The sequence below is a fragment of the Trachymyrmex septentrionalis genome, unplaced genomic scaffold, assembly GCF_001594115.1.
Source record: "Trachymyrmex septentrionalis isolate Tsep2-gDNA-1 unplaced genomic scaffold, Tsep1.0 scaffold52, whole genome shotgun sequence".
NCBI lineage: Eukaryota > Metazoa > Arthropoda > Insecta > Hymenoptera > Formicidae > Trachymyrmex > Trachymyrmex septentrionalis.
Window position 1 is genome coordinate 584,619 of NW_017305694.1, and position 14,548 is coordinate 599,166.

The following is a 14,548-nucleotide window of genomic DNA, read 5'->3' on the forward strand; positions in this document are numbered from 1 at the left end:
TACATTATCTTTCTGAATAAAACAATATAATATAATAAAACATTTAAATAATCAAAATTACAATTGTAATGTGTGTTTGCCGCTTTTCATGATCGATCTTTATGACAAACAACCCAAAAGACGTCATGTCATAAATTATTCTTTTTAAAATTTTCTATAGAATCAGCAGTTGTGATCGCTTGCATCAAAGCTGCTGGTTCAGGTTTATTCGCAGTGGCATATACATTAAAACCAGAATCAATTAATGCATCTTTTGTTACAGGTCCTATTGCTACTGCTTTTATATCTTTGACATTATAGAAATTTCTCTTAAGTTGTGCTGTAATATGCTCAACTGTAGATGGACTAAAAAAAACAAATATACTGGGAGATTTCTCGAGTATTTTTGGTAATTCTTGTTCAAGAGTTTCGCTCTCTAATGTTCTATAAACTATGATCTTTTTTATTGAAATTCCACTATCTCCGACAGTACAAGAGATAGTTTCACGTGCAATTTCACTGCATGGATACAATAATGGTTTGGAATCTTTCTTCATATCAAGAATAATTTTTTCAGCCAGTTGTTTTGAATTACCAGACTGACTGCCTACACAATGTTGCAAATTAAGTTGATTTCTTGCGAGAGACTCAGTCACAGATCCCACACAGTACGTTGGCATCTGTTCCCAATGATACAGGATACTAGCATCTTCTTTTACTGCTAATACAATAGCTTCAACTGTACGAGGACTAGTTAATATTAAACCTATAATTAATTAAAAGGGATAGATATAATATTAATTATATAATATAATAATAATTATGTAATATAATTGTTGAAAATAATATGATGTATTACCACTATATCTGTCAGCTACTGACAAACATGCTCGCAGATCCGAAATATTCACAAATTCGAATTTCAAAGTTTGTAAACATTCGCAATTATAACCGGCTGATTCCAATGTCTTGCTATATGTTTCCTGATTGCTCTTTTCAGATAATCCTTTACACAATACTACTCTCTTGCAATTTCCAGCCATTATATGAACAAAAGTGTTTTTAATTTGTAAACTGAAATTTTGGTACAACAGGAAAAAAATATATATTGTAACTGTTAATAACAGTAACAAACTATATAATATTGAATTGTCAAAAAAAAGTTCGGAATTATTTACCAAAAAATAATTATTAATAATTGTCAGTGATATTCTGAATAAATTTACATGTAAAAAAATCATATTTTTTGAAGGATAATAGCTGGTAATACAAAACTTTTTTTTAGTAATTATTTAAAATACCTTTCCTCTTCCTAAAATCTTAATAAATATGTTCTCAATCGACGCGTATTCACTTAAAATGAAAGAATCTGGCAGAAAAACGCGGCGGTTGGCCTCATGAATCAAATTATTAAGCGTTAAAGTTCGAGACTTTAGAGGTTAAAATATCTGTCATTTCGACTCGATATAGGGCCTGCGCACAATAGAATAAATATTAAGAACAGGAATAAAGATTTTATTTTCAATCTATCTGATAGATTGTGTGAAATCTAGATTAAGATTTCAATCTATCAGATATCAGATTACATCGGAATACGCGGTTTCTAGTAGATTGAGAGAAATCTCAATATTTATTCCTATTCCTAATATTTCCTCCATTTTTTGTGCGCAAAGCCTTATGTATACGTTCCGCTTTAATTATACAAATTCTCTGCTTCACAAACGCAAACTCACTGCTTTAAAAGTAGAAAAACGCGGCAGTCGACCTTGTAAATCAAATTAAGCGTTGAAGCTCGAGACTTTAGAGGTACTTAAGATATCTGTCATCCCGATTTGATACAGTTTTGGCTGCGTTCATCAGAGAAAATTAATCAATTAGCGCTTAGTGTGATTCTTTAATACGATTAGTTCCTATACTTAGATTTAATGAAGAACTAAAGATAAGAACCAATCATATTATAGAATATCATTAAGTGCAAACTAATTAATTTTCTCTGCTAAACGCAACCTATGTATATATTCCGCTTTGGAGATGCTGGATGGCCAAATTGTCGAGACTTCGCAGTAAGGCTTCAAGATTGGACGCGTTCAAGTTGATAAAACGACTAGCCTGTTTGCCAAGCAAATGAGCATAATTGGTTGTATATTTATAGATCTAACTAATCATATTCAATCGCTCGGTAAAGCCTAGCCTAGAGAGTCTCACAAGGAGAGAGTGGCTAATGTCTCTAGAGTATAGAGTTCGGCTAGAGAGAACTCTGGTCCGGCAATCGACCTCTAAAAATGGTGAACATATCTGCGCGTTTCTACCGTATATTTGCACTAGTACACCAAATGTTATATAATTATATATAATTATATATAAAATATGTTCATATATATATATATATAACATTTTTTCCCGGGAGGACAGAAGATTTTGAAGAATTTGATAGGAATATAAAATATGTATATAAAATATGTCAATTTTTAATATAATTATATATATAGTTTTATATAATTTTATATAATTACATACATAATTATATATAATTATAATAAAACATTTTTTCCCGCGTTGCTATTTTATATTAGTTTGATATATAATATTTTGGAAATATATTTTCAGTTTATTAGAAATATATTTTCTTAAATCTTAAAAAATGTTAAATAAAAAATTTTATTTTGGCATTCTAAATGCTTCTCTTATACAATTAAGATTTCAAATGCCGCCGTCGACTTTTCAAGAAGAAAGAAGAAAGTATTTGCAAGTTTGGAAAGCATTAATAAGTGGAGAAAGTTAACCGACTAACCTAAATTCTTTAACGAATGTGATGCGTGATGAATTTCACCATTGAATTCTTTAACTTGTTAGTAGGCCGTTAGACAATCTGTGTCTCGATTAATATTAAAGCGAGCACTCAGTTGATATTTTCAATCTATATTAATAATCCAAGGGTTGACTATAAAACTAAGTTACTATAGAGCCGGTGATTTATATATATGAAATGTTTGGAAAGCTTCACACTTAAATTAATCTGAATGTGGAATTTCCACACGTAGAGTTTAGCCAATCTTTTTTTTCTAAAATTATTTATTATAGATTTTTTCATTAGCAGAATTCTCTTTGGTACGCACTGCATGCAGTAATTCGACACGAGCATGAACTCAGATAACAGAAAAAATAAAGTTATCTAAAAATTATCTAAAGTTACCTAAAAGTTATCTGTCTTTAAAATATTGAGAGTTCGTCCTTTAGTTAACTTATAGATACTTTGTTAATTTTACGAAAATTGAAAATAATATACTTAATTCTAAAAAATAATAATAAATAAAATGCCAATTTGAGCCGACAGTGATTATTAGTGTGTATTATATAATATCATTTATTCAAAGTGAATATTAAATGTATACGTTTCGACCTACTGCCAAGGTCCTCTTCAGTACAAAAGATAAATTAACAAAATTACATGACAGCGCATACACACATAAACTAATAACATAAAAAGAAGAGAAAACGCGTGGTGTTGATGTCCGAGTTAATCTTGGTCATTTAATTACTAAATTGAATGACTATCAAGATTGAACTAATTTTATAAGGTTCGTTGCACATGTTCCAATAACAGTTCCATTTAATGAAACAAATTTTAAAGATATAAGAGTCTTATAGATATAAGACACGACATAACTGTTTGGTAGATGAAATTTCATTTTACATCTATAACTGAAATCCTAGATTTAAATCAACTTATAAATATATTATATGAGCAAATACAGTTCAATAATTAATGTTGCAGTTGTAAACAGCAATAAATAGTAACGCGTATAGGAACATTAGTAGCAGTAAGGTCGAAATCAGACTACGCATTGAAGATCGAGATTGAAAATTGAAAAATTGAAACTCGACTAATAAGAAATTTTAATTCCTTTTGGTTTTATTAATTAAATTTCAATCTTCTTAAGGCCGGAATCAGACTATGTATTAAAGATTGAGATTGAAGATTAAAGATTGAAATTTCAACAGTGAGGACGAAGAAATTTTGGCTTCTTTTGTTTTGATTGGTCAAATTTTAATATTTTAATCTTCAATCTCAATCTTCAATGCATGATTTAATACCGGCCTAATACGTAGTCTGATGTCGACCTAACTGAGGAATAATAAAATTTCGCAAGTGGCACAAAGAATAGAGAGACCGTTGGTGGAAAGGGAAAGACTCTTCGTGTCGATCCTCACAAAATTGTCATTCGGAGATTTGACCGCGCGTGTTAAGTTAGTAGTTATCAGGCTCTTCGCATCAATCGCGACTGTAAATCATTATATCTGTCTAGCATTACATTAACATTTTTACTGTAAAGTTTTTTTTACATATATAATCTCTTTTGATAGTGGTTTACATTTTTTAATTCTTTCAATTGTAAATAATAGTCAAAACGTAATAATAAAATAAAACATTTTTGTATCAACAATCAAGTGGATACAAGATATAAGCAAGATATAAGTGGGACAAGATATAAGCAACAAAGATGGCTCGGCAACCTCCAAACTACGAGCTTCTGTCAGAAGAAAAGACAAAGGAAATGTTAAAGCTCTTTAAAGGCGAAAGAACTGGATTTGTTCTTGTCGGTCCGAAAAAATATTTTTTCCCGTTTAGATACATAGAACAAGCTGAAGGCTTCTATAATTTTAAAGCTAGATCAGATGACACATGGTTGTTGTCGCATCCAAGATCGGGTATGTACAATATTACGTCTGCCTAGCTGTCTCCTCTCTCTTAATTAAATCTTAATGAATAAATTATATAATAATGCTATTTATGCACTCTCAAAATCCGCAAAAAAATTTTTTGCGCTCATTTTAGTGCTTTATTATTTAGCTAAAAAAATTTTTTGTGAAAGGGCTAAATAGGCCGTCAGTCAGCCTCTTCACATGTTAATAACAACCGATTTGGAAAATCAAATAGACAGGATTTATGCGCTATTTATGCGCTTTCATATTCGCATAGTTTCAATTTTTGCGCTGCATCCTTTAAGACACTTCCCTCTTAGAGCAAACAGACATATGTTATTTATCCCTAAGTCGTTTAAAACTACGCTATCTAACTATGCAAAATATATCTTCTAAAGGGTTGCAGCGCAAAAATCGAGATTGCTTGGAAATGATAGCGCATAAATCGAAGATATATTTTGCACAGTTAGATAGCGTAATTTTGCAGTTTTAAACGACTTAAGGATGAATATGACTATCTGCTCCAAGATGGAAATTCCTTAAGGGATGCAAAGTAAAAATTTACAATCAATCTTACAAACAACATTAGATTGAGAAGACTGAGGTAGAAACATCTTCCTGAACTTTAATGAATCTGTTGAGCTTATTTATGCCTCTATAAGCCATACGTAAAATTAGTTGTAAATTCCACTTTTTTTATGTTTAATGACAAATTTTACAGACAAACTTTCGGTTTGCCCATGGGCTCTCCATTATCTCCTATACTCGCGGATTTAGTCATGCAGGACTTAGAGTTAGTTTCGCAAAATTATCCTACGTATGTTCGCAAATGCTTCGTTCAAGAAATATTTACTTTTAAAGTTATATATACAGAACTGAAAATAAATAATTGAAATATCTCTTATTTTTGTTCTGAAGCTCGAGGGTCATTGATAGGCTTTTATTTGCAAAGCTCATAGTTGTAGCTCGTAGTTCGTAGCTATTAGTTTGTTGAGTGTTTTTGTAGAATAAACTTATAATTATACCTCGTACGTATTCTAATAGTGAATATACCAAATGGTATATTTATATGGATTTTGTGACGGAAATCGTTTTGAACAAAACATTTAATAATTAAATTTTGATTACTAAAGCAATAGAGGATAGACCTTATTTCGACATTATTTATTTCTACTGCAACTTCTGTATAATTTCAAAAGTAAATATCTTTTGAACGAAACGTTTGCGCGTCCAGAGGAAGTTTTTATTTGTTTTGAAGTCCAAAATTCATATTTTAAGTTTGGCGGTTTAATCTAGAAACACCCTGTATATGTTTTTATCATGGATGGCGTGGAATCGTGGAGCACTCCCAAAAATTTAGCTTTGAATGTGAAAATGCACACTCAAAGGATCCAAGAATTGGATTAAAAAAACAACTGTGAATTTTTGAAAATGTGCGCAGATGCGACCGATATTCGTAATGGCAGTAGAATTGACTAATCACAATTACCATACCTATCAGATTGTATCTGATAGAGAATTGTTATTAAAAAATTACATAAATTTTAATATATTTTCTATCTTTAATTCCATATAAATAACGATTACGTCCCTTACTTATTAGAATTGATAATAGATCCTCTATCATGTTTCCCACATTACATGAGATAGAAAACTATTATATAAAATATCAAATAAATTTTGATAGATTTCCTATCTTTAATCCCGTCTAAAAAAACTAATACGTTAATTACATATTGTGTAATTAACAAATTTTTTATTATATATTTTACATTGAATCTGAAGAAGATATTCATACAAAATATCAAATAAGTTCCGAATGATTTTCTATCATCAATGTCACATAACGAATACGTGAATTAGTCATCGGAATTGATAAAATTTCTATCAAGTATCTTACATTGAATCTGATAGAAGATATTCATGCCAAAATACCAAATAAATTCCGAATGATATTTTATTGTCAATTCCATGAGAATAATTTGTGAATAAAATGAATCAATTCAATGAATATAAATACGATAATTAAAGAATTTCTATTGGTCTAAAAAAAGATATTATAAAAATTGATTCAATACGATAACAGTTGCGTCTAACTTGAAAAATGCCTACAATAGGCTTTATAAATAACGATAAAATTTTATAAGAATTTAATTATTTCTATCGGATTTTTTATCAAAAAATGGTTTAAATTTTATTTAAGATCACTTTAATAACCAAAAAGATAAATTACCCTTTTCTTACATGTAAAAAAAAAATTTTATTACTTGTAATTTTATTTCTATATAAAATTATATTATATATAAATTATATATATAAATATTATATATAGGAACGACTGTGATGCAAGAGCTCATATGGCTGTTGGCAAACGATTTGAATTTTGACGTAGCAAAAAAGCGTCTACTTACTGAAAGGTTCCCATTTTTTGAGTGAGTATCTGTGTTTATATGTATGTAAATGATAATACATTGTAAAAGAACTTCAAGTACAATTATAACAATTATAATGAGTGATTTTGACTCTCACTATTAAAGGTGTACATATTTTCACACGTAATAGTAAAGTTACATCTTACGAATAAAACACTTATATTATATTCTTCTTTACAGAAATTAAACAATTTACAAAAGTTAACTTAAAATCGAAGTTAAGTTTAAGTATTCATTTATATATAATAATTTGCCATCAACCCACATAGAACACTTCATCCAAATATCATTCTTAGAACATAGGAACGTTCTTTGAATATCCTTAAGATATGCCTTGGGGATATGTCTGTTCTGTATAGGAAATTAATCACAATTTTTTTAAACTATACTATATTATTAGATACTATTTTTTATTTATATTTTTATTGAATGACTCAATAAGTTTAAATAATTTTATCATCACTATCGACTAATCATCATTTGCGACCGATATAATGGAAGAATGTAACTGAGAATATTACAAGACTGAAAGTATTATTGCAACAGAAAATAGATATAAAGAAATACTACCGACACTTTACATAACTATAATCTGTAGAAATTGTACCTAACCGTTTTATTAATTTTGTTAAATTTGCGTTCTTTACATGTATACACTGAAGATATCTAATAATAAGGTCGAAACGTATGTTTTAAAATTTTTAATATATAAAAATCTGGCTCGTAGCCCCTTTTTATTATTTATGTCTGTCTATTATTATTGAGCCATTATAAGATTATCTTTATTTAACACAATTTTATATTTTCTCTGCAAACTGTATAATTTTATTAACTTTTTTTACAATGCTAAAATAAAAACATGAATAAACATTTTTATAATCAGCTCCAGGCAGATGTTATATATTTTATTTTTATTTATTCATTTTGTTTGAAATATTTAAGATATTTTCTATTATTTATTATTACAGTATACATATAATGTAGACAAAATTATATAATGTATTACATAGCAATTATGTATTATATCTTATATATTGAAAATTGAATGTATACAACTGCGAGTCAAATTAGAAAATATGGCACTTTTCTCTAAAAATGCTCAATGTACAATTTTATCAAATAGCATAATAAAATATATTGAGGATTTCGCGGTTTAACTCATTTCTATATTTTTATTAAACGTACATCTTTACATTAATTTATGTACAACGGCTTTAAGTTGTGCCAATAAAAAACGTAATTAGAATTATGTTCTCAAAGACAGGCTATGTCTAATGAGAAATGACAATAAAATCGGTGACAATAAATCGATTTGGCATCGATTTGATAATATCGATTCGATATCGATTCTATTATCATTTCTCACTGGGTGTTTGATAAGCGTTTGAAATACTAGAAAATTTATTTAAATATTCATATAAAAATATTATTAAGCCCTCTAATTGTAAAATTTAGTCCTAACCGTCTGACGCTTCTTTACTTAATTTGATTTATTAATAAGCGGTCTAATTTAACTCATTTATATTATTTATATTATTTATACATTTTTAGTTCACATATTTTTACTGCTTATAATCTTTATATTTAAAAGCATTTCTATAATTGTTTATTGTAATTTTAACTTTTATGTTATTTTATTACTTTTTATTACTATTATTAAATTGAAATATTAAATCTTATTATCTTTTGTCAATGTTTGTTATGGATGTATTTGACGTACAGTCCTTGCAAAGAAAATTTCTTTGAAGTATGTTTAATTACTTACAAAACTTCAAATAAACATATGAAAGTTATGTGAATAAGATTATATATTTTTATTTAATAACACAAACATTTTTGTAGTTTATTTATTTTATTTGTTATTATTTTTATTGTTAAAAATGAAAATTTAAAAAATTATAAATAATTTACACATTTTTCTTTTATAAGTATTTTAAATATTCCAGATTATTTATGCAAAGTTTCATTGCGATTCACTGATTAATTACAAAGATATAAAACAAATAAATATTTTGTTTATTTACTGGATAACGAGTTTATGCATTGCAATATAACTCTATGTAAATAATTTTAAATGCATAATGTACTTATATACTAAAAAATTAAGATTTTTGTCATTTATTTTATTATACATTTCCATGTATTTTTGTGTTTAGAACACAGATTTAAAAAAATATTTCTCTTTATTAAAATAACTTATGATCCACATAGTAAACCGAAATTTGTCGTATTATTTTTAAACGTAATTTAGAATAATCAATAATTTTTTTATAAATTTTGTTATCATTTTGAAAATATGTATAAAACATCCTTAAATTGTATCTTTATTCTTATAGATTCAGTTTATTTAATCATCCTGAAGTGACCCAAGAATTTCTTCTTTTCAACAAAGATGACACAGTAAAGCAACAATTGTGTCGGGAAATAGCTTTGCCCGGTTATAAAGTTATCGCTGAAATGCCATCACACACACCTAGATTTATAAAAAGCCATTTTCCGTTCAGTATGTTACCTGGACTTTTAGATGTTGGTTGTAAGGTAATAATTAAAAAAAATGAAAAGATTCTTTTTACTAAATGTCATTTAAATGTCTTTTGTAACACTTTTCCTTAGATTGTGTACATAGCTCGCAACCCCAAAGATGTTGTGTCTTCATGGTATCACCTTAATCGCTCAATTTCGACGCAAGGGTTTTTGGGTGACTTTTCTACCTTTTTCGAGTATTTTCTAAATAATTTAAGTAAGTAGAACATATCCAGAGAAAGAGCTATATTTCTTACTTCTCTGTATCTTATCGTAGATATTTGTATTATTTATCACATTCATGTGGATGTCCAATGTTTTTCTGGAAGTTTTATCTGGACGATTTATTTGTATCCATATATTAATTCGTAAGAAATAGATTTTGAATGTAATGTAAGAGATTGAAAAGATTGAATAGATCCAATAGTAAAATTAAAAAGTAAAATTATTCTTTTATTTTGACAAAAATTAAGGTTTTAGAAATAGAATATAAAATGAAATGTATAAAATTAAAACTACTAATTCTATATATAAGATAAATCCAAAAACTAAAATTGAAAATAACTAATACATAATTTTATAGTTCTTATAATTTTATAGTTCTAAAAGTTTTTTTTATAAAAATTCTTCTGCACAAAAAATTTTATACCATACATATATTTTATACATTTAAACTGTAATTTTTATATTTTTACAAATACTAATCAGTAACTTAAACATGAATAAAAAAGTTTAAAGTACTAATTTTTTAAATATAATTTTGCAATAAATTTTTTTAGCTATCAGCTATGACTAATGATTCATGCAAAGTTGGATCTTCCAGCCAAGAATAAAATATATCATGTCTATTTTCCTTCTGTAAAAATTTTATTCTTTATTAAATTCTATGAACAAAAATTGTGTGTTTAGTAGAAAGAAAAAAGTATTAGTCGTTAAATTAAAATGGACTTATCCCAAAAAACCCAACACAATTTAAATAAAAATAATACATATATCTACGTAAACATTTTTTAAAAATAATCTGCACTCTCTTTCTCTGTCGCGCGCGCGCGCGCGCGTGTGTGTGTGTGTGTGTGTGTGTGTAATCTCTCAAAGCATTGATTTTTCTACTTAGACATTCGATATGACTTTTACTATTGTTGACTTATATATATATTTGTTCTCTTTTTGGAAGAAGGATGAAAGGGTGCTTTAAAAAGATAATTTTTAATGCCGTTATCTTTTTATATTATTTTTTTATTTTATAAAGCGCCTTGGTCGCCGTATTGGGAACATCTAAAAGAAGCCTGGAATTTGAGGAATTCAAAAAATATTTTATTCTTATTTTATGAGGAGGTGATACACGTAAGTATAGACAAAAATTTTGTTCTCAATTAAACAGAGAAAAGTCACCGATACCGACATATTACTTTGCTTTTGGAATATTTCTTACACAAAAGTTAAAAATAAAACTGTAGAAACATAAATACAAACTATAAAATGTTTTCTACCAGATAATATAGCAATTTTTATAATATCTTTTGCAATTTTGCAACAATTTACTTTTTCATAAGATAAGGAAAAATGTGCGTCTGGTAAAATAGGCCGCAAAATTGACATATTAAATATAAGTAATGCCACATATTCTTTTTTTTTTTTTCATAGGGCATTCATCATCTGTACAAAATACCTAAAATAAATGTATAAAATATATTTAAAAATTTCTTTATTTCTAAAACGTCGTTTTCGTTCATTTAAATGCATACTTCATACTGTTCTGCAGATGAAAACATATATGTAACGCAAGAATTTCTTTTTTTTTTTAATTTTTTTATAAATACACAAACATATGAATATTGTGTGAATATAAGGCTATATTTTTGTTTAATAACACATTTTTATAGTTTATTTATTTTATTTGTTATTATTTTTATTATTAAAAATGAAAATTTAAAAAATTATAAATAATTTACATTTTTTTTTATAAGTATTTTAAATATTTAAAATAATTTACGCAAAGTTTTATTGCAATTTACTAATTAGTTACAAAGATATAAAACGAATAAATATTTCGTTTATTTATTGGATAACTAGTTCATGCATCGCAATGTAACTCTACGTAAATAGTCTTGAATACATAATGTACTTATATTAAAATTGAGATTTTTATTATTTATTTTATAATACATTTCCTTATATTTTTATTAGAGCACAGATTAAAAAAGAACTATTTATTAAAATAACTTATGATCCAGATAATAAATCATCACCAAATTTGTCGTATTATTATTAAACGTGATTTAGAATAATTTGTAATTTTTTCATAATTTTGTTATCATTTTGAAAAATATGTATAAAACATCTTTAACATTTTTTAAATAATAAAACATTTTTTAAATCATATAACAATACATTCTAATTATTTTTAAATATTTATATTCTGTATATATTTTAATTGTATAAAGCTCAACTAACAAATAATTAAATAATTAATAATTAATTCACCAAAAAGATACTAACATCTTTATTGTTTAAGCTTGTTTTTTATGTAATATATATATATATTGAAGAAAATTATTTTTGTTCTTTTTTCAGGATTTTCCAAAAACAATTAAGAAAGTAGCAAAATTTTTGGGTAAAACATACACTCTCTCTGATGAAGAAATTAACAAGCTGACAAATCATCTCAATATCCAAAATTTTAGAAACAATCCGATGGTGAATTACTCTGAGTTGAAGGCTTGTAAAATAATTAAGGATAATTCTTTTATTAGAAAAGGAGGAAATGGGAATTCGGAAGACATTTTCACTCCAGAATTAAATGTAAAAATAGAGAAATGGATCGAAGAAAATCTTAAAGATACTGATCTACGTTTTCCGTCTTTCAACACTTAAAAATAATCAAAAAATGAAAGAGATTTCAATTTCGAATACAACTTGATTATTTTTAATGTACATATTTTTCAATTTTATGCATTTAAACAAAATGATTATACAGAAAGTATGTAAAAATTGTCAGGTAACAAAGTCATTTTGACATCAATTCAAATCATATCTATTCAAATCATATCAATTCAAATCATATCAATTCAACATGTTTGTAAAAATAATGCCAAAGAACCCAAAAGTGACCATAGATTTTTATTCGACAATATTCCATGACGTCATATATACTGACATCATTTCGTAACATCGACGGCATATCGAGGTCATTTTCGTAACGTCACTCCGTAACCGTCATATTGACATCATAAGTCATCAGTTGGGTATTATAATATAATGATCAGCAAAAGACCGAGATATAACATCAAAATGATGGCTTACTGATGATGTCAATCGTTTGTGATATTTGAACGTCAATTTAACTTCATTAAGACGTCAGTAATGGTCAGTAAAGGCCCAAAATATGACGTCAAAATGACAAACTTTGCTACCTGATGGGTAATAGCTATTGACGATAATTATTTATTTAATTACTCTTATAATAATTTATAATATGTTAATTATAAATAAAAAAAATTGTATCATAATAAAAAATTATATTATTGATAAAAATAACATTTTAAAGTGGCGTAAATGAAATTGAAAAAAATTAAAATTAATTTGGCCATAAAAAAGCAATAAATATATGCTAATATTAGGACTGCACTGATAAAAGCTGAGAGGGACTTTTTAGCACGATCACGTGCCATATTCGCCATCACTACGATCTTATCAACAGTTTTGCAAAATAGACGTACGATAAAGCTTATTCGCATCACATCCAATATTCTTCTACCATAGTTCCTACTTTTTCCAATGAGTAATCGTTGAAGTAAGCAGTAGGAGCAGAGAAAAACCCGAGAGTGAACATCCCGACCTTTTTCATGTACCAAATCTCGTAAGGTATTGTATTGTTATAGTGACCATATGTCCTTTATTGTAAAGGAAAGTTCTTTATTTTGGATAGCTGTCCTTTAGATCTATTGTTTCTTCAAAACTTAATTTTGTCCTTTATTTTTTAATATTGTCCTTTACTGTCCTTTATTTTGATATTACAGGAAATTTTTTAATTAGCGTTCCAATATGTATGTTACATAATATTATATTAATAAATAAATTTTTACAAAAAATATTTTCAGTTTCATGCATACAATACAATTTATTTTTGTTAATTATATTTCTTAATTTTTAAAATTAAATTTATCGAACTTGTTTGTTTTCAAACTCGGGTTGTTTTCATTTTTTATTACTTCGAACTTTTTATTAATTCGGATCAAGGTATGGTTGTTCCAAAAGGATTTGTTTGAACTAGTTTTAAATTATTAGAAAACAGCGCATCAATTTAATTGAGATACAGTGCAACATAATTTTACAATGCACAGATTCTTGACAGTCAAACTGGTTTAAAAACATGTAGAAACAAAGCCCAAAAATTTTCAGATTTGTCCTTTATTTTCTTTAAGAAAATATAGTTACTATTGTTATTGTCTATGTTTTTTTGGTTCTCAATGCGATGCTGCAAACGTTTGAAGCGTTTTTTAACTGGTCAGTTTGTAAAATTCTTTCTTCTAATTGGTCCATCAAATACTTCGAAGCATTTGTAGCGCCAAGTAGATCGCACTCTATATCATCAATAAGCGAATTATTCAAGATATTCGATTAAAATAGACCTCTGTGTGTGTGTGTGTGTGTGTGTGTGTGTGCGCGCGCGCGCGCGCGCGTGTGTGTGTGTGTGCGCGTGTGTGTGTATATATAATACATATATCTTATTAGTTTATAGTCTAATTTTTTGCGTGATGTTTCATCGCTGTTAATATAATATATAATTTTACGAAAATTTTAAAAAATGTGGTTGACTCTTACTTCGCCCGTTGATTGAGTTTTGTTATTATGTTTTGAAAGAGTCCTTTAAATTTGTTTATTTATTTTATATACATATATCTTATATA

The 14,548-nt window shown here is 27.1% G+C and overlaps 2 protein-coding genes across 4 annotated transcripts; one reads left to right on the plus strand and one right to left on the minus strand.

Annotated features, from left to right (window-relative positions):
* Window positions 1-71: 71 nt before the first annotated feature.
* LOC108751820 (uroporphyrinogen-III synthase-like) lies at window positions 72-2,068 on the minus strand. 3 transcript variants are annotated; one of them, XM_018492243.1, is made up of 4 exons: window positions 1,987-2,068; window positions 1,713-1,826; window positions 839-1,053; window positions 72-745 (listed from the first exon to the last, which is right to left on the minus strand). In XM_018492243.1, exons 3-4 carry the CDS (start codon window positions 1,020-1,022, stop codon window positions 129-131), a joined length of 801 nt encoding a protein of 266 aa, XP_018347745.1. In that variant the 5' UTR covers window positions 1,023-1,053; window positions 1,713-1,826; window positions 1,987-2,068; the 3' UTR covers window positions 72-128. The 3 variants fall into 3 exon arrangements, with proteins under 3 accessions (XP_018347745.1, XP_018347746.1, XP_018347747.1); XM_018492244.1 differs by lacking the exon at window positions 1,987-2,068 and having other exon boundaries at window positions 1,713-1,860; XM_018492245.1 differs by lacking the exons at window positions 1,713-1,826; window positions 1,987-2,068 and adding an exon at window positions 1,281-1,669.
* A 2,285-nt stretch (window positions 2,069-4,353) lies between these two features.
* On the plus strand, window positions 4,354-12,512 carry LOC108751796 (estrogen sulfotransferase-like). Its single transcript, XM_018492205.1, has 6 exons — window positions 4,354-4,689; window positions 7,016-7,115; window positions 9,452-9,653; window positions 9,729-9,855; window positions 10,888-10,982; window positions 12,213-12,512. The coding sequence occupies exons 1-6, from the start codon at window positions 4,482-4,484 to the stop codon at window positions 12,510-12,512; spliced, it is 1,032 nt and encodes a 343-aa protein (XP_018347707.1). The 5' UTR covers window positions 4,354-4,481.
* The last annotated feature ends 2,036 nt before the right edge of the window (window positions 12,513-14,548 follow it).